Below are 21,384 nucleotides of genomic sequence, written 5' to 3'. Positions count from 1 at the left end.
GTTTGTAGAGATCCAGATCTATCTTCTTATATCTCAGGCTGTTTCCGTGGGTCCTCAGCGTGGGCTTCCAGATATCCAACTCAATTCCAGTGACCAGTTGGAATAGGGTCCCCTACTCCTCCGCCATCTTTTCCAAATCCCCTGGGTACACAGTTTTATGTTGAAATTAACAAAATGTTCTAGAACTACATTATGGTGATGTTTGTACAACATTGTGAATGTATCTGATGTCACTAATAGTTTGGTGTTTATTTTATGAGAAAAACTTTATTTAGTGATCAATACCTTACCAATAATTACAGTGATAACTCAATGTGCACGCATTTTTTACCAATTATTATAGAAATTTGTAAAAAAATAATTTATATATGTATTTTATTTTAAGGAAATATCATGGGCTATTGAATACAAATTTTTCAAGAATAAAATATATCACTATATATTTATGTTATAAAAGTGTGAAAAGAATATGGCATAATGCAACTCTTTTCTTGACCAACAAATGTATTTATTCATATAAGAAAGTCTCCTAGGGGCGCCTGGGTGGCTCAGTTGGTTAAGAAAGTCTCCTAGTGCAGAAACAACCATGACTCCTCTAAAACACTTGTGGATATTTGGGTATCAGTATGTGCTAATCAAATGTTAACAAAATTGTTTAACTGCTCATCCATTATAAGAAAAATCAGGGGCGCCTGGGTGGCTCAGATGGTTAAGACTTTGCCTTCAGCTCAGGTCATGATCCCAGGGTCCTGGGATCGAGTCCCACATCAGGCTCCTGGCTCAGCAGGGAGCCTGTTTCTCCCTCTCCCTCTGCCTCTCTCCCTGCTCATGCTCTCTCTCTCTCTGTATCTCTGTGTCTCAAATGAATAAAAAAAAGAAAAATCAATACTAATATCAAACTCTCATTTAGCATTTCTAATATGCTAAGCACAATTCTGAGTACTTAATGTGTGCCAACTCATCAAGATTGCTAAACTCCATTTAGTTCACTGGAACTAAAATTCTGTAAGATTCACCAATTTAAACTCAATACTTGGGGTAATTCTTGACTATAGTAAGTGCTGATCATATAAATAAACTTTATTAGAATTTTTGCAGATAAATATACTTATGCTGCTAATTAATAATCCAACATATTGGTAAAAATTAAATGTTTTCCACTTGAAATTTGATGCTTACATTTCTATCAGAGTGTAGCCTCATATAAATTATTTTGTTTTTTGCTTGTTTTCCCAAGTTCTTTGAGATGTAATTTACATATAACATTGGGTAAGTTTAAGGTGTACAATGTGCTGATTCAATAAACTTATACATTACTATATGATTACCACCATAGAGTCAGCTGACACCACCAACATATTACATAATTGCCATTTATTTTTTGTGCTTAGAAGAGTTAACATCTGTTAAGGTCCTCTGCCCATTTTTAATTAGATTATTTGGTTTCTTGGTTGTTGAATTGTATAAATTCCTTATATATTGTGCATATGAACCCCTATCAGATATGTCATTTGCAAAGAAAGATCTTCTCCCATTCAGTAGGTTAATCCTTTATTTTGCTGATGATTTCCTTCACTGTGCAAAAGCTTTTTGTGGTGTAATCTCAAAGTTTATTTTTGCTTTTGTTTTCCTTCCCTTAGGAGACATAGCAAAAAAAAAATTGTATGGCTGATGTCAAAAAATCATTACTGCCGGGGTGCCTGGGTGTCTCAAATGGTTGGGCGTCTGCCTTAGGCTCAGGTCATGATCCTGGAGTCATGGGATCGAGTCCCGCATCGGGCTCCCTGCTCCTTGGAAGCCTGTTTCTCCCTCTGCCTCTCTCTCTCTGTCTTTCGTGAATAAATAAATAAAATCTTTAAAAAAAACATTACTGCCTATATCCACTTTTAGGAGTTTTATGGTCTTTATGTGTGTGTGTGTGTGTGTGTGTGTGTGTGTGTGTGTGTGTGTGTGTATGGTGTAAGAAAGTGATCTGGTTTCATTCCTTTGCATGTAGCTGTCCAGTTTTCCCAAGACCATGTGTCTTTCCCCTATTGTGTATTCTTGCCTCCATTATCCTAGATTAATTGATAATGTAGCTATACTTGTGGTGAGCATAGTATAACACATAAACTTGTTGAATCAACACATTGTACACCTGAAGCTAATGTAACATAGTGTGTCAACTATACTTACATTTCTTAAAAAATAAAAGAGAAAATTTAACATCTATTCTCTTAACAATTTTAAAGTACACAATACAATACTGTTAACTTATAACCACAATAATGTGGAGTAGATCCCCAGAACTTAGTCATCATCTAACTGGAAGTTTGTACCATTTGACCAATATTTCTCTAATCCCCCTAACTCTAGTGCTTGGTAACCAACATTTTATCTACAACTTCTATTTTTTTAGATCTCACACATATGTGGTATCAGGTAATATTTGTCTTTCTTTGTCAGACTTATTTTACTTGGCATAATGCTCTCAAGTTTCTTCCATTGTCACAAATGGAAAGACTTCATTTTTTCCTAAGGCTGAGTAATATTTTGTTTTGTGTATGTATACATATATATATAAACATACATACACCACATCTTTATCCATTAGCTCATTGACAAACATGTAAATTTTTCCGTATCTTGGATATTGTGAATAAAGTGGCAGTAAAGATGGTAGTGCCAATTTCTTTTAGAATTCCTGTGTTAAGTTCCTTTGAACATATATCCAGAAGTGGGACTATTAAATAATATGGTAGTTCTATTTAACTTTTTGAGGAATCTCTATATTATTTTCTACAGTGGGTCGCCAATTTACATTCCCACCAACAGTGCACAGAGTTTGCTTTTTTCCATATCTTGACTGATACTTGTTATTTCTTGTCTTATTTATGATGGGCATTCTAACTGGTGTGAGATGATTTCTCATTATGTTTTTTTTTAATCAATTGGTATCTTTTTTTAACATTTTTTATATTTTTATTTATTTGACAGAGAGAGAGACAGCGAGAGAGGGGACACAAACAGGGGGAGTGGAAGAGGGAGAAGCAGGCTTCCTGCAGAGCAGGGAGCCTGATGCAGGGCTTGATCGCAGGACCCTGGGATCATGACCTGAGCCAAAGGCAGACACTTAACTGACTGAGCCACCCAGGCTCCCCTCTCATTATGTTTTTGATGGGCATTTCCCTGATGATGAGTGATGTTGAGCATTTTTCATTTACCCATTGGCATCTGTATATCTTCTTTCCAAAAAAAAAAAAAGTCTATTCAGTCCCATCACCCATTTTTTTAATTGGAATACTTTATTATTGAGTTATTGTAGTTCTTTTTATATTTTGGATATTAACACCAGTTAGATGTATGGCTTGCAAATATTTTCCATCATTTAGTAAGTTGCCTTCATTTTGTGATTCCTTTGTTGTACAAAAGTTTTTGACTTTAATGTAATCCCACTTACTTATTTTTACTTTTGTTGCTTTTGTTTTGCTGTCATATGCAAAAAAAATTATTGTCATGACCAATGAAAATAAGTTTTGTACTGTTTTCTACCGGGAGTTTTAGGGTTTTAAGTATTATGTTTAAGTCTTTAATTCATTTTGAGTTTGTTTTTTGCACATTGCATAAGATAAAGATCAAATTTCATTTTTTTGTATGTGGTTATTCAGTTTTCACACCACCATTTATTGAACAGACTATCCTTTCCTCATTGAGAATTGATTCTCTTGTCAAATATTAGTTGACTACACATGTGTGTTTTGTTTTGTTCCATTTTTCTGGGATCTCTATTGTGTTCCATTGATCTACTACTCTATGTTTATATGAGTACCCTAATATTTTTATTACAATAAATTTTCAGTGTAGTTTGAAATCAGGGTGTATGATGTTTCTACCTTTATTCTTCTCTTAGAATTGCTTTGGCCATTCTGTGTCTTTTGTAGTTACATATTTTTTTTTTAGGATTTCTTTTTCTATTTTGTCAAAAATGTCATTGGAATTTTATTAAAATGAATTTAAACTAAAAAAACAAAAACAAAAGAATTGCACTGAACCTAGAGATGGTTTTGGATATTATTAATATTTTATTTTTTGAGATTTTATTTGTTTATTTGAGGGGGGAAGGTAGATGGAGACAGAGAGAGGAAACCTCGAACAGAACGCCCAAATGTGGGGTTGAATCCCACAACCCTGAGATCATGACCTGAGCTGAAACCAAAAGTTGGCTGCTTAACTAACTGAGCTACCTAGGCACCTTCTGACTATTTTATGAATCAATATTAATTATCCAAATCCTAAATATGGCATATCTTTCCATTTGCTTATGACTTCTTCAATTTATTTCATCAAAGTCCTATAGTTTTCAGTGTGCTGATCTTTCATTTCCTTGGTTAAATTTACTTCCAAGTATATTATTGTCTTTATTAATGGGAATGGTATTGTTTTCTTTATTTCTTTTTCACATATTTTGTTGCTAACATCTAGAAATGCACCCAATGTTACATATCATGAAATTTTACTGAATTGATTGGTTAGCTCCTTTCTTTGGTGAAAATTTAGAATTTTCTATATATAAGATTTTATCACTTGCAAATAACAATTTAAAATTTTTTCTTTACAATTTGGATGCCCTAAATTGCTCTAGTAGGTCTTCCAGTACTATGTCAAATAAGAGGGATAATAGTGGGCACAATTGTCTTAATTCTGATCTGAAAGGAAAAGCAGTCAACATTTCTTGACTGAGTATGATTTTAGCTGTAGTCTTGTCATATATGTCCTTTACTATGTTGAATTATTTTTCCTTATATATCCAATTTGTTTGGAGCTTTTATCAGGAAAGAATTATGTACTTTGTTGAATGTCTTATTCTGACTCGATTGAAATGATCATGTCATTCTTTTTTTAATATATTCCCACAAAGAAATGGAAATGCATCCCATGCTCATGGATTGGAAGAACAAATTTTGTTAAATGCCTATACTACCAAAGTAATCTACACATTTAATGTAATCCCTATCAAAATACCAAGAGCATTTTCATAGAATGAAAAAGAAAATATATCAATAAAAATATGGAAAATGATATACCATATAAGAATAAGCAAAAGAGAGATGGCATACTTATTCTATAACAATATATAGGAAATAAAGCAAACATTTTATTTGTTAGATAAAGAAGACATTTTCATAATGACAGAGGGACACTGCGACCACAAATATATCATAAAACAAACTGTGCACACTCTAGTTTCATTGTAGATATATGACTTCACTTGACAGACTTAAAGAAAGAATACGACAATGTGTGGTATTTTATTTTTATTTTTTAAAAGATTTTATTTATTTATTCATGAGAGAGAGAGAGAGAGAGAGAGAGAGAGGCAGAGGGAGAAGCAGGCTCCCAAGGAGCAGGGAGCCTGATGCGGGACCCGATCCCAGGACTCTGGGATCATGACCTGAGCTGAAGGCAGACGCTTAACCATCTGAGCCACCCAGGCGCCCAATGTGTGGTATTTTGAATCAAAAGTCCAGGTAATAGAACTGATAGAGATACCAGCAGGGAGAGAGATCGGGGAAAGCAAACTGATAGAGATCCATCCTGTTTCCCTCCTCATAGTCTTACAGACTTCCCCTACTCCCTCCTAATGGCAGAGTTAAATGGTACTCATGGGCGCACAGCAATGTGTTTGAAGGGCCCACTTAGTTCAGTATCCCAGAGCAGACTCTTGCACACTAAATTTTTAATTTTAGGTTATTCTGATCCATTGTCCAGTCACTCATTTGCACCTATAACTGTCACATATTATTTTAAGGTATTTATTCAAAGTGATATATTGACAATCATTTTCATCATTATAAGAGGAAGGAGGCCATTTTACTTTCAAAGATATTACCAAAGCAAGTTAGGTCTACTGGTTCAGCAGCAAACATTCTTTAGAGTCTAAGTATTTCATTTCAACTTAGCCATGTGACTACTATTACTTATAATCTGTTCACATTCCTTCTTTTCTTTTTGACAGTCTGATATACTTGGCTAATATTTAGGAACACCATGTTTATTTTAAACATAAAATAAGCACTTAGATCACTGCCTGGCAGTTTTAGAAGACCATGAAAAATGATCTAATATCACCTGTGTACTTTTTCTCTGAGATAAACAAATCGAGGAAGGAAGCCTATATGGTAAACATGAAATCTGGGTTTGAATTCCAATGGACATTTGAAACTATGAAGATATGTTTTTAAATTATGTTATGTTAGTCACCATACAGTACATCACTAGTTTTTGATGTGGTAATCCATGATTCATCGCTTGCATATAAAACTATGAGGATATTTAGTAAAGAAACAGAGATGATGTTGTTTCCTTGTGAGTACATCACACACATAAGTTTCATTTGTGTATGGGAATTGATAAACACCAAAACGATGGACAGAGCAGATTTTCAAATAATGTGAATCAGTTCAGAAAGAAATTTCATTGAGGAGTTTGTTATATTTATTAGAATCAAATACTATCCCATAGTTTATTTACAAACTCCCTCTCTCTCATAGTGTAGAGGGCTAAATTAACTTTTATGACCTTTGTTTTGGACCTTTGTTTTTGAATCTGTTTCCTGCCACTCCTTCCTATGCTCACCTTTTATTGGGAAAGAGGTTTTCATTGTCCAGGCAGATATAACTGCTTTTATAACAATGTCCATCCATTTGTGCTTTGAATATCTTTTTGTCTCTGTAAAATATTCCCAATATCTCTCATTACTGAGATTTCCTACTCCGTGAAGATATTATCTCAGGATACATTTTGGGCACCTGGACTCTACACAGGTCTGTACTTATAGAGAAATGATGACACATTGTAAATAGTAATCAGTACATTTTTTAAAATTGTTCCACCTGAGATCCATATTAATCTAACCATGAGAAACTGGATCTGAGATGCTGTACACTTTGGCCCCTTGTTTTTGAGTCAAGAAACATTCTGATTGACCTTAAGTATAATTAATAACACTTAGGCAAACATAAAAGAAGTCTGTTGACTGCAACTGAAAATAACTATTATCTTTATTTTCATTTTTTTCTTGTAATTGAACACAGGTCACCATTGAACATGATGACACACTGCAAAGAACTAAGGTGAGTATTTGTAGACATTCTAATTTTTATAGTTGCCATGAAATTATGTCCTAGGTAGAAATACGTCTGAACCAAATAACTTCTTTAGTTCTTTTTTAGGCACATTGCAAGAAAAAAAATTCATTCATGGATTATAATTCAGTCAAAAAGAGGGGATACTAATTTGATGATAAATGTATTTATATTGTTTGATTCTTAATTGATTTCTTTTACATTAAATATGCATGAGTTGGAGTTTAGAACAAAGTCACCTAAACTTAGGTTAGTATATGCTATTAGTGGTGTGGTAAGAATACCTAATATATCTGGGAAATTTTTTTTTAGAATATCTCATTTATTTAATTAACATCAAGGTTTAATTAGCAAGGTTGTTTAAAATGTTTTTTTATGACTTCTCAATGTATCAAAATGGTCTATGCTGCTTTTGAAAATGTCTCAGAAATAGCTTTATTTGATGTGTACATTCTGCCCATTATATATAAGAATCTGTGATAGACTTATTTTGCAACTGTATTGAAAATATCTACATTTATTTGATACCCAAATACTTTTACAGCAATTCTATTTCAAGGTATATATCTAAAAGAATTGATAGCAAGATCTCAAAGAGATATTTGCACATCAGTATTCATACTAGCATTATTTACAATAGCCAAAAGGTAGAAGCAACTCAAGTGCACATCAATAGATAAATAAGTAAATACAATATGGTATTCCACGGTAGAATATTATTCAATCTTTAAATAGAAGGATTTTCTTACACATGTTACAGCATGGATGAACCTTGAGAATATTATACTAAATAAAATAACCCAGTTACAAAAAGACAAATACTGAATGATTTCACTTGTAAGAGTTATCTAGGATAGTCAAACTCATAGAATTGGAAAGCATAATTGTGGTTGCCAGGGATTGTGGGTACAGAGAAAGAAGAAATTGAGTATAGAATTTCAGCATTATAAGATAAAATGTTCTGGAGATTGTAAAACAAGGTGAATATTATTAACAGTAATTAACTGTACACTTGAAAATGATTAAGATAGTAAAATTTAAGTTATTTATAGTTACCAAAATTATAGAATTTAATTTTTAAAAACCCCTTTTACTGACATTGCTCTCTTAAATAAATGAGGGAACTAAAGTTATTTTGAATATTCCAGTTTGTGTATATGGTATAGATGAGATAGAATAGAGCAAGAAATAGAAGAGAAATATAAAGTATTTCTACTTTCAAAATCTTTCTAATTGCAGAGATATAAGTCAGATATATAAAATCATATATCAGAAACAAATAAATCACCATAGAATAGTATAATTATTACTAGAAACCTGAGGTAAGAGTGAGTAGGAGAGATTGGAGTTAAGCTGCAATAATCTTAGACCTTTTCCTGAAGGAGTTAGATAGGTAGCTTCATTTGGAAGATCTCTTTGGGAAAATATTGACAAAGAAGCAGGGAATATAGCCTCCCAAGAGAATGTGCAGCAAATGGCAAAATGAGGTTTTAAACTCCTGCCTGCTCTCTCAAGGATCCACATATTACCAAATAAACTGTTCTTTACTTTCCAGAGGACTTTGTTATGAAGTGATTTTCAATGCTTCTTTTTGATATACCTCTTGTAAGATCCTTTTAGTTCTGTTTTGTATTTTGGTTTTTGTTTATTTTTAAATTTTTCTTTATTTTTTAAGTTCAATTTAGATAACATATAGTGTATTAATAGTTTCAGAGGTAGAATTTAGTGAGTTGCATATAACACCCAGTGCTCATCACATCACATGGCCTCCTTAATGCCCATCACCCAGTTACCCCATCCCCTCACCCCTGCCCATCCAACAAGGCTGTTTGTTTCCTAGAGTTAGGAGTCTCTTATGTTTGGTCTCCCTCTCGTTTTCATTTTATTTTAATTCCTTTTCCTATCTTCATTTGTTTTGTTTCTTAAACTCCACATTTGAGTGAAATCATATGGTATTTGTCTTTCTCTGACTGACTTATTTTGCTTAACATAACACCCTCTAGTTCCATTCACATCATTGCAAATGGCAAGACTGCATTCTTTTTATGGCTGAGTAATATTCCATTATCTATCTATCTAATCATGTCTTCTTTTTTTAAGATTTTATTTATTTGACAGAGAGAGACACAGCGAGAGAGGGGACACAAGCAGGGGGAGTGGGAGAGGGAGAAGCAGGCTTCCCATGGAAAAGGGAGCCCAATGCGGGGCTTGATCCCAGGACCCTGGGATCATGACCTGAGCCGAAGGCAGGCGCTTAACGACTGAGCCACTCAGACACTCCTCTAATCATGTCTTCTTTATCCAACCATCTGTTGATGGACATCTGGGCTCTTTCCATTGTTTGTAAGATCCTATGATTTATTAACAATTTTGAAGCACATGACTCATTACTATAGGAGAGCTTGGAATCCAGCTGATTTAATATTTATGAAAGACTTTGTTCAGTGGTCCTATTATTTCCCTCCTACTCCATGGAAAAACTTCCCAATTGGATTGTGGACTCTGTGATAGACTTAAATGAGGAGAGTTATGAGTTTAAAGTTGAATCTGTAAAATTACATTTCACAAACTTAGAAAATAAAATGCTTTTTAAGAGAATGAGTGTCTGCGATTCTCAGAAATAGACATTGCCCTAGTGACCAACTGTCCCAGTTTTCTTGAGACGGAGTTTCCTAAGACGTGAGACTTTTGGGGACAAAACAGGGGCTGTCCCAGGTTAACCAAGGTAGTTTATTACCCTGCTAAGGGTAGAGCCGTAATTTGTACCCCGTTATTTACACACGCCCCTAACTCCCACCACTTTTTATATTTTTACAGTGAATTCTATTTCCCATCACACTGATCTTTCATTACTTCCTCCCTTTGATATTTTCAAAATCGTTAAAAATTGAAAAGTGGTCATTTTCATCTCTTTTTCACTACCTAAGCTGTGAAAATGAAGCATTCTCCTTGAACAAAGTTTGAATTAGAAGCACCTCTGCCTTAAATTTTCCTATTGGAAAGTGGCCTAAAATGAAAAGACATTCGGGAATGTGAAAGCATACAGTACATTGTACCACTCTAGTCCCATAGAACAGGGTGGCTTCTGTGGTACAAATGAAGGCATTTGAAAACAGTGATCATGATGATGATGTACTTGATAACTTGGGAGAATATTTTATGCTCTGAGATATGCATTAGCATAGCAATCATCTTATAAATTACAACATGAGTGAGTTTCTTCATTGGATTCCCTGGATCCAGATCTTCATGTCACCAATGTCAGATTGTATAACAATGATAAGTTTGTTAATTGTACCAAATTATGGAAAGATTACCAAATTATGCCAACTATGGAAAGAGCCCAGATGTCCATCAACAGATGAATGGATAAAGAAGAGACTGTATATATATATATATATGTATGTATATATATACATATATATATTATATAACAGCCATCAAAAAGCATAAAATCTTACAGTTTGCAATGACATGGATGGAACTAGAGGGTATTATACTAAGTGAAATAAGTCAGTAAGAGAAAGGCAATTATCAAATGATTTCACTCATATGTGGAATTTAAGAAACAATACAGAGAAATATAAGGGAAGTTAGGTAAAAATAAAATAAGATGAAATCAGAGAGAGAGACAAACCATAAGAAACTCTTAACTATAGGGAACAAACTGAGGGTTGCTTTAGGATGAGGTGGGGGGGGGATGCGGTAACTGCGTGATGGGCATTAAGGGGGGCATGTGATGTAATGAGCACTAGGTGTTATATGCAACTGAGACATCACTAAACTCTACCACTGAAACTAATAATACACTGTATGTTAATTTGAATTTAAATAAAATAAAATTTTAAAAAATGAAACAAACAATTTTAATATTTGTTAATTTGCTTAAAAATAATAATGAACTTCCTACATCCTAACACACACACACACACACACACACACACACACACACACACACAGACCCACATGAAAAAATAATAATATCTTCCCTCATAAATCTCCTGGATATTTTCCAGAAATCTTTTTCCAGTTGCCGCTTTCTGTATTCTTAAGACACTTTCATATTGTCTGTGTAATATCTAATATACTAATTTATATCATTTTTTGAAATAAAAAATATTTCATAAGAAATATGAAGTTTATGGAATTTTAATGGCCAATTTACAACCATACTAAAATAAAGATGCATGGCTAGATCTTCTATTTTTTAAATTTTTTATTGTTATGTTAATCACCATATATTACATCATTAGTTTTTGATGTAGTGTTCCATGATTCATTGTTTGTGCATAACACCCAGTGCTCCACACAGAATGGGCTCTTTTAATACCCATCACCAGGCTAACCCATCCTCCTACCTCCTCCCCTCTAGAATCCTCAGTTTATTTTTCAGAGTCCATCGTCTCTCATGGTTCGTCTCCCTGGCCGACTTACTCCCCTTCATTCTTCCCCTCCTGCTATCTTCTTCTTTTTCTTTTTTCTTAAGTGGTATGTTGCATTATTTCTTTCAAAAGTAAGGATCTGTGATTCAACAGTCTTGCACAATTCACAGCGCTCACCATACCACATAACCTACCCAATGTCTATCACCCAGCGACCCCATTCCTCCCACGCCCCACCACTCCAGCAACCCTCAGTTTGTTTCTGAGATTAAGAATTCCTCATATCAGGGAGGTCATATGAAACATGTCTTTCTCTGATTGACTTATTTCACTCACCATAACACGCTCCAGTTCCATCCACGTCGTTGCAAATGGCAAGATCTCATTCTTTTTGATAGCTGCATAATATTCCATTGTGTATATATACCACCTCTTCTTTATCCATTAATCTGTCGATGGACATCTTGGCTCTTTCCACATTTGGCTATTGTGGACATTGCTGCTATAAACATTGGGGTACACGTACCCCTTCGGATCCCTACATTTGTATCTTTGTGGTAAATACCCAGTACTGCAATTGCTGGATCGTATGGTAGCTCTATTTTCAACTGTTTGAGGAACCTCCATACTGTTTTCCAGAGTGGATGCACCAGCTTGCATTCCCACCAACAGTGTAGGAGGGTTCCCCTTTCTCCGCATCCCCGCCAACATCTGTCATTTCCTGACTTGTTAATCTTAGCCATTCTGACGAGTGTGAGGTGGTATCTCATTGAGGTTTTGAGTTGGATTTCCCTGATGCCGAGCGATGTTGAGCACTTTTTCATGTGTCTGTTGGCAATCTGGATGTCTTCTTTGGAAAAATGTCTGTTCATGTCTTCTGCCCATTTCTTGATTGGATTATTTGTTCTTTGGGTGTTGACTTTGATAAGTTCTTTATAGATTTTGGATACTAGCCCTTTATCTGATTTGTTATTTGCAAATATTTTCTCCCATTCTGTCTGTTGTCTTTTGGTTTTGTGGAATATTTCTTTTGTTGTGCAAAAGCTTTTTATCTTGATGAAATTCCAATAGTTCATTTTTGCCCTTGCTTCCCTTGCCTTTGGCGATGTTTCTAGGAAGAATTTGCTGCGACTGAGGTCGAAGAGGTTGCTGCCTATGTTCTCCTTTAGGATTTTGATGGACTCCTGTCTCACGTTTAGGTCTTTCAACCATTTGGAGTCTATTTTTGTGTGTGGTGTAAGGAAATGGTCCAGTTTCATTCTTCTGCATGTGGCTGTCCAATTTTCCCAACACCATTTGTTGAAGAGACTGTCTTTTTGCCATTGGACATTCTTTCCTGCTTTTAGGAAGATTAGTTGACCATAGAGTTGAGGGTCCATTTCTGGGCTCTCTATTCTGTTCCATTGATCTATGTGTCTGTTTTTGTGCCAGTACCATACTGTCTTGATGATGACAGCTTTGTAATAGAGCTGGAAGTCCGGTATTGTGATGCCACCAGCTTTGCTTTTCTTTTTCAAGGTTCCTCTGGCTATTCGGGATTTCTTCTGGTTCCATACAAATTTTAGGATTATTTGTTCCATTGCTTTGAAAAAAGTGGATGGTATTTTGATGGGGATTGCATTGAATGTGTAGATTGCTCTAGGTAGCATTGACATCTTCACAATGTTGGTTCTCCCAATCCATGAGCATGGAACGTTTTTCCATTTCTTTGTGTCTTCTTCAGTTTCTTTCATGAGTATTTTATAGTTTTCTGAGGACACATCCTTTCCCTCCTTGGTTAAATTTATTCCTAGGTATCTTATGATTTTGGGTGCAATTGTAAATGGGATCGACTCCTTGATTTGTCTCTCTTCTGTCTTGTTGTTGGTGTATAGGAATGCTACTGATATCTGTGCATTGATTTTATACCCTGTTACGTTACTAAATTCCTGTATGAGTTCTAACAGTTTTGGGGTGGAGTCTTTTGGGTTTTCCCCGTACAGTATCATATCATCCGCAAAGAACGAGAGTTTGACTTCCTCTTTGCTGATTTGGATGCCTTTGATTTCTTTTTGTTTTCTGATTGCTATAGCTAGGACTTCTAATACTATGTTGAAGAGCAGTGGTGATAGTGGACATTCCTGCCGCGTTCCTGAACTTAGAGGAAAAGCTCTCAGTTTTTCCCCATTGAGAATGATATTCGCTGTAGGTTTTTCATAGATGGCTTTTATGATATTGAGGTATGTAGCCTCTATCCCTATACTCTGAAGAGTTTTGATCACGAAAGGATGTTGTACTTTGTCAAATGCTTTTTCTGCATCTATTGAGAGGATCATATGATTCTTGTTCTTTCTTTTGTTAATGTACTGTATCACGTTGATTGATTTGCGGATGTTGAACCAAACTTGCAGCCCAGGGATAAATCCCACTTGGTCGGGGTGAAGAATCCTTTTAATGTACTGTTGGATCCTCTTGGCTAGTATTTTGGTGAGAAGGTTTGCATCCATGTTCATCAAGCATATTGGTCTGTGTAATTCTCCTTTATGATGGGGTCTTTTTCTGATTTTGGGATCAAGGTAATGGTGGCCTCATAAAACGAGTTTGGAAGTTTTCTTCCGTTTCTATTTCTTGGAACAGTTTCAGGAGAATAGGTATTAATTCTTCTTTAAATGTCTAATAGAGTTCCCCTGGGAAGCCATCTGGCCCTTGGCTTTTGTTTGTTGGGAGATTTTTGATGACTGCTTCCATTTCCTTAGTGGTAATAGGTCTGTTCAGGTTTTCTATTTCTTCCTGGTTCAATTTTGGTAGTTGATACATCTCTAGGAGTGCACCCATTTCTTCCAGGTTATCTAATTTGCTGGCATAGAGTTGCTCATAATATGTCCTTATACTTGTTTATATCTCTTTGGTGTTGGTTGTGATCTCTCCTCTTTCATTCACGATTTTGTTGATTTGGGTCATTTCTCTTTTCTTTTTGATCAGTCTGGCCAGGGGTTTATCAATCTTGTTAATTCTTTCAAAGAACCAGCTCCTAGTTTCGTTGATCTGTTCTACTGTTTTTTGGTTTCTATTTCATTGATTTCTGCTCTGATCTTTATTATTTCTCTTCTCCTGTGGGTTTAGGCTTTATTTGCTGTTCTTTCTCCAGCTTCTTTAGGTGTAGGGTTAGGTTTTGTATATGAGACCTTTCTTGTTTCTTGAGAAAGGCTTGTATTGCTATATACTTTCCTCTCAGGACTGCCTTTGCTGTATCCCAAAGATTTTGAACAGTTGTGTTTTCATTTTTATTGGTTTCCGTGAATTTTTTTAAATTCTTTTTTAATTACCTGATTAACCCATTCATTCTTTAGTAGGATGCTCTTTATCCTGCATGTATTTGAGTTCTTTCCGACTTTCCTATTGTGATTGATTTCTAGTTTCAAAGCATTGTGGTCTGAAAATATGCAGGGAATGATCCCAATCTTTTGGTACCGGTTGAGACCTGATTTGTGACCTAGGATGTGATCAGTTCTGGAGAATGCTCCATGGGCACTAGAGAAAAATGTGTATTCCGTTGCTTTGGGACAGAATGTTCTGAATATGTCTGTGAAGTCCATTTGGTCCAGTGTGTCATTTAAAGTCTTTATTTCCTTGTTGATCTTTTGCTTAGATGATCTGTCCATTTCAGTCAGGGGGGTGTTAAAGTCCCCCACTATTATTGTATTTTTGTCAATGTGTTTCTTTGCTTTTGTTATTAATTGCCTTATATAATTGGATGCTCCCATGTTAGGGGCATAGATATTTACAATTGTTAGATCTTCTTTTTGGATAGATCTTTTAAGTAGGATATAGTGTCCTTCTTCATGTCTTATTACAGTCTTTGTTTTAAAATCTAATTTGTCTGATATAAGGATTGCCACCCCAGCTTTCTTTTGGTGTCCATTAGCATGGTAAATGGTTTTCCACCCCCTCACTTTCAATCTGGGGGTGTCTTTGCGTCTAAAATGAGTCTCTTGCAGACAGCATATTGATGGGTCCTGTTTTTTAATCCAATCTGATGGCCTGTGTCTTTTGATTGGGGCATTGAGCTCATTTACATTCAGGGTAACTATTGAAAGGTATGAATTTAGTGCCATTGTATTGCCTGTAAGGTGATTGTTACTGTATATTGTCTGTGTTCCTTTCTGATCTATGCTGCTTTTAGGCTCTCTCTTTGCTTCGTGGACCCCTTTCAATATTTCTTGGAGGGCTGGTTTCGTTTTTGCAAATTCCTTTAGTTTTTGTTTGTCCTGGATGCTTTTCATCTCTCTTTCAATATTCAGTAACAGCCTAGCTGGATATAGTAATCTTGGCTGCCTATTTTTCTCGTTTAGTGCTCTGAAGATATCTTGCCAGTCCTTTCTGGCCTGCCAGGTTTCTGTGGATAGGTCTGTTGCCAATCTAATATTTCTACCATTGTAGGTTACCTATCTCTTTTCCCGAGCTGCTTTCAGGATTTTCTCTTTGTTTCTGAGATTCGTAAGTTTTACTAGTAGATGTCAGGGTGTTTACCTATTATTATTGGTTTTGAGAGGGTTTCTCTGTGCCTCCTGGGTTTTGATGCCTGTTTCCTTCCTCACATTAGGGAAGTTCTCTGCTATTATTTGCTGCAATATACCTTCTGCCCCTCTCTCTCTTTCTTCTTCTTCTGGGATCCCAATTATTCTAATGTTGTTTCGTCTTATCATATCGCTTATCTCTCGAATTCTGCCCTCGTGATGTTGTAGTTGTTTCTCTCTCTTTTCTCAGCGTCTTTATTTTCCATCATTTGGTCTTCAATATCACTGATTCTCTCTTCTGCCTCATTTTTCCTAGCAGTTAGTGCCCCCATTTGTGATTGCAGCTCATTAATAGCCTTTTTGGTTTCGACTTGGTTAGATTTTAGTTCTTTTATTTCTCCAGAAAGGGTTTCTCTAATAACTTCCACGCTTTTATCAAGCTCAGCTGGTATCTTTAAAGTCATGATTCTGAACTCTAGGTCCGACATCGTACTAATGTCCGTATTGAGTAGGTCCCTGTCTGACGGTACTACCTCTTGTTCTTTTTGCTGAGGTGATTTTTTTTGTCTTGTCATTTTGTCCAGAGGAGACTAGATGAATGAGAGAACAAAATGCTAACATGTTAACAACGTCCCCAGCAAATATACTCTATACAAATCAGAAAAGACCTGAAACCAGGGGAAAAGGAAGGGAAGGAAAAAAGAGGGAAAAAAAAGAAAAAGATAAAAACAAAATCAGAACAATACAAAAAAAGCAGAATATGATCAAATATGATCAGGCTAGTGCATAGATCAGTGCCACACACTAGATTTTGGGCGTATTTTTGTCTGTTAGAAAAAAGTGCCTCCTAAAATTTTAAAGGAAGAAAGACATATATGTACAAAATAAAGGTTGATACAAGAAAGGGATGGAAGATGATTGTAAAGATGAAAATTTAAAAGATTTTAAAAAGAATCGATAAGATAAGAAGTTGTTTGAAAAAAGAAAGAAGATTTAAAAAAAGAAAGAAAGAAAAAAAGGGAGAGACTGTGATCAGGCAGGAGACTATAACAAAGCCATACACTAGTGATTTAGGGTATATTTTGATCTGTTAGAAGAAACTGTATCTCAAAATTTTAAAGAGAGAACAACTTATACATATATGCCAAAAATAAGAGTAACTAGTATGAAGGGATAAAATATGTCTCTAAAAATGAAAAATAAAAAATGTTTTTTTAAAAAAAAGATTGATAAGATGTTGGTTGAAAAAGGGAAAAAGAAAAATTAAAAAAAAAGGTTTAAAAAATTAACTTTGATGAACTAATAAATAATGGTAAAAAAAAAAAGCCGTGAATTTTATGTGCAGTATTCCCCTAGCGCTAGAGTTCTCCCGTTCTCGTTGATCGGTAAAATTGGTCTTGGCTTGCTGGCTGTTCGTGCTGATCTTCTGGGGGAGGGGCCTGTTGCCGTGGTTCCCAAATATCTTTGGCTGAATTGCCCCGCCCTTGTCGGTCCCGGCTAAGCAAGTTGCTCGGGTTTGCTCTCAGGAGCTTTTGTTCCCTGCAAGCTCTGGGTACAGCTTTGGAGGACCAGGGTGAAAATGGTGGCCTCCCACTCTCCACTTGGAGGAGCTGAGAACTCGGGGCCCCGCTCCTCAGTGCACCCCCAGAGAAAAGCAGTCACTCCCATCTCCCTGGTCTCCGCCCGCACTGCTGCTCACCTGGCCTGTGACCAAGAGTTTCTATCTCTGGCTCCCGACCCCGTGTGGAGTCTCCAAACCCAGTAGATCCCTGCGGTGAGCTCCGCACCACTCCTCCCGGGGGAGGAAGGGGAGTCTCCCCGGCTCTGCCACTTGTTGGGTCCCTGCTGGAGGAGCAGGGGCCCGACTGGGCCGTGGATCACAGTCTATGGCAACCCCGATCTGAGAGCCCGCTCCTCGGCTCTGTCTCTGCAGTCAGCTTCCCTGCTCCGATACCTGGGAGCTCTGCTGCCCTCAGGCACCCCTGGTCTTTCTGTGACCCTGAGGTTCCTGATACTACACTGTCCCACAAGGGTTCCACCCCCGCTTAGCCACTGGAGTAAGCGGAGCCGACTTCTAAAAGGTCCGATTTTGTGCTCCGCGGCTCTATCATTTGCCTGAAGCGGCCGATGTAGACCCCCTTCCCCGCCGTCTATCCTCCCAAATATCGCCTCGGATTCACTTCTCTGCAAGTCCTCCCTTCCAGTGAGTGGTCGCTTCTCTGTTCAGAGAGTTGTTGCTACTCTCCTCTTTGATCTCCTGTTGAGTTCGTAGGTGTTCAGAATGGTTTGATCCCTATTCAGCTGAATTCCTGAGACCATACAAAATCCAGGTCTCCTACTCCTCCGCCATCTTTCTCCGCCCCCTAGATCTTCTCTTTTTTATGTCCAATCTTCTTACCATTGTATGACAGCACAACAAATTAGTTCATGCAATTTTGAAAATTACTTCTGTAACTGAAGAGAAAATATCAGGCAAAGAATTGATTAAATTGTTTAGTTTTTAGAGACTAATGAATTATTCAATTGTCCCTGAATATCCAGCCTCAGGATATTCTGTTGGACATTTTTCCCCTGAAGTCTTCCCACTATTATTAGCCCTACCAGCTTCTTTTGTTCTAGATATTTCCGCTCACACATGTTTCAAGAAAGATAGCATATACTTAACAACTAGGGAGATATGTATTTTCTGTATTCTATTTCATATGCATGTGAATTATGCTCAAATAAGATTTAACTCAAAATGGTAATATTGAAATACTTGAATATATTTATTTTTCTTATCTTTTTCTTCTCAACCAGTGACTTCAGTTTAGTAGAGTCATTAATTTAAGAACATGCATCAGAAAATTATATCCATCTGGAGAATAGAGGATATTGCCTGGAAGACAGAACTCCACCAAAAGGGAATTTTTGCTACAAAGTTGTATCACACCAACACACAAATCACTAAATTCATACACACACACATACACATCTCCTAATAAAACATCCAGATCATTTTAATTCCCAGTTGCTCATGCTCTGCAATGTCTGTCATCAAAGCAGGATGAATAACAGCATCGTAACTGAGTTTATGATTCTGGGCCTCACCCAAAAGCCAGAACTGCAGAGAATTCTCTTCATTGTCTTTCTTTTCATGTACCTTGTGGCCTTTCTTGGCAATGCACTGATTGTCATTGCCATAATCTATAACTCCACCTTGCATACACCCATGTATGTTTTCCTTCTGGCACTGGCTATTGTGGACATCATCTGCACAACAAGCATTATACCAAAGATGCTGGGGACTATGCTAACATCAGGAAGGAGTATTTCCTATGGAAGCTGCATGTCCCAGCTCTTCTTCTTCACGTGGTCCCTGGGGGCTGAGATGGTTCTCTTCACCACAATGGCCTATGACCGCTATGTGGCCATCTGTTTCCCTCTTCGCTACAGGACTATTATGAACGACCATATGTGTTTAGCCTTGCTTAGCATTACCATGGTGATTGCAGTAACCAATTCCTGGGTTCACACTGGTCTCATCCTGAGGCTGACCTTCTGTGGGCCAAACACCATTGACCATTTCTTCTGTGAGATACCTCCACTGCTGTCCTTGTCCTGCAGCCCTGTTAGAATCAATGAGGTGATGGTATATGTTGCTGATATTACCCTGGGCATAGGTGACTTCACACTCACCTGCATCTCCTATGGTTTTATCATTGCTGCCATTCTCCGCATCCACACAGCAGAAGGCAAGAGGAAGGCTTTCTCAACATGCTCATCCCACCTCATAGTCGTGTCCCTTTACTACTCCCCTGTAATCTACACCTATATCCGCCCTGCTTCCAGCTACTCATTTGAAAGGGACAAGGTGATAGCTGCACTCTATACTCTTGTGACCCCAATATTAAACCCGGTTGTGTATAGTTTCCGAAACAAGGAGATGCAGACAGGGATTCAGAAAGTCTTCACATTTCTGAAACCTTAGTGTTTTCAAAAGGGATTGTCAGCTCTGTACTCCAGAATCATCTCTTAAAACATCTCAGATTTTACTGATCATTTATAGATATTTCCTTCCCAAATTTCCATATTCCTTCTTAAGAGCAGCAATGTTTCATTCCACTATGAATCACCGTCTTAGCTCCTGATTTCTAAAATGTACTTACTTTCTTACCATTTCACTACTGATTTATAATTATCAGTTCACATATTTTTAAAATACTTTCATGAAAACTTTCACAACTAATCACAGTAAATATTTTTTCATTCTTATTCCCCAGCTTTCTCATTGTCTCCACAATTTTATATTTTTAATTTTAACAATGTCTGTAATGTAATATATATACCACCTCACATAAATATCATGATATATACATCTTTCTAAAAATATATACATTTTTCTCTTTCTTATATATGCATATACATAAACATTTGCCTGTAAGCACACATAAACATTAAATATATTAATATATTCACTAAGAAATATTACTTCTAATATTATAAAATTAATCAGTCTGTGAATCAAATCATGTCTCTAATTTCTGTAACAAGAAAATACATTGCATTACTTTGAGACTTATTTGTGATGCAAGCAGTACAATATTCCCTTGAAATCAGTTATAATTAGTGTTCCACTGCAATATTTTAAAATATTTTAAAAATATTTTGTCATTGTAATCTTCCTGAAACAATCTAGTTGATGTCACTGTTGCCTGTTTTAGAATTTACTTCATGAAAACAATAACCATATATTATTGTTGGCATTTTTATATAGCCTGTAATGAGGAATTCTAAATAAATTAATACCTAACAAACAAGAACAGAAAGATTCCTCTAATGCCTTCTAGTTGAAGGCCATTTTGAGCTAACGTGTAAGTGAGCAAGCTGGATTTATTGCATAAGGAGACAGAACATCATGGGTTAGAAAGAGGATGCTGGAAAGGACTTATTTGGGATTTTTGGGGGGTACTTGATGAAAAATCACACAAATATGATTTTCTCTAGATTGGGTCAGAAAATGAGAGAAATTTATTTAGAAGGCGTATAGAATAAACATTATTAAGCTGTGACTGGTAAATAAGTAGCAATAGATCATATTAACTAGAAGAAGAAGAAGATACCTATCATTTCTGAGGTTTGGACCGCATTTTTATTTTCATCTGTGCTCAGATATGTCAATGCAGTGGACTTGTTTCTATCTTGCTCTATCATAGTGACATTTTCTGATGCTGATGTTCTGTGTGTGTCTGTGTGTTTCATGATAATTAACAGGACATCATGGCCTACCTGTTTAGCTAGACAAGCTGGGTATACATTAGTCAGAGGCTGTTTTTTTTTCTCTTTCTTTCTTTCTCATTTCTTTAAAATTAAGCTCATAGATGACTGTGTTCATTATTTTAT

General features: G+C 36.2%; 1 protein-coding gene across 1 annotated transcript; it reads left to right on the top strand.

The window, feature by feature from the left end:
- Positions 1-19,048: 19,048 nt before the first annotated feature.
- On the top strand, positions 19,049-19,972 carry OR13G1 (olfactory receptor family 13 subfamily G member 1). The gene has a single exon (XM_025862659.1). The coding sequence runs from the start codon at positions 19,049-19,051 to the stop codon at positions 19,970-19,972; it is 924 nt and encodes a 307-aa protein (XP_025718444.1).
- The last annotated feature ends 1,412 nt before the right edge of the window (positions 19,973-21,384 follow it).

This window comes from Callorhinus ursinus, unplaced genomic scaffold, assembly GCF_003265705.2.
Source record: "Callorhinus ursinus isolate GAN/ISIS: 27379988/994484 unplaced genomic scaffold, GSC_fseal_2.0 scaffold81, whole genome shotgun sequence".
NCBI lineage: Eukaryota > Metazoa > Chordata > Mammalia > Carnivora > Otariidae > Callorhinus > Callorhinus ursinus.
Note: the sequence above shows the minus strand (reverse complement) of the source record. Positions and strands in the feature narration are given on the sequence as shown.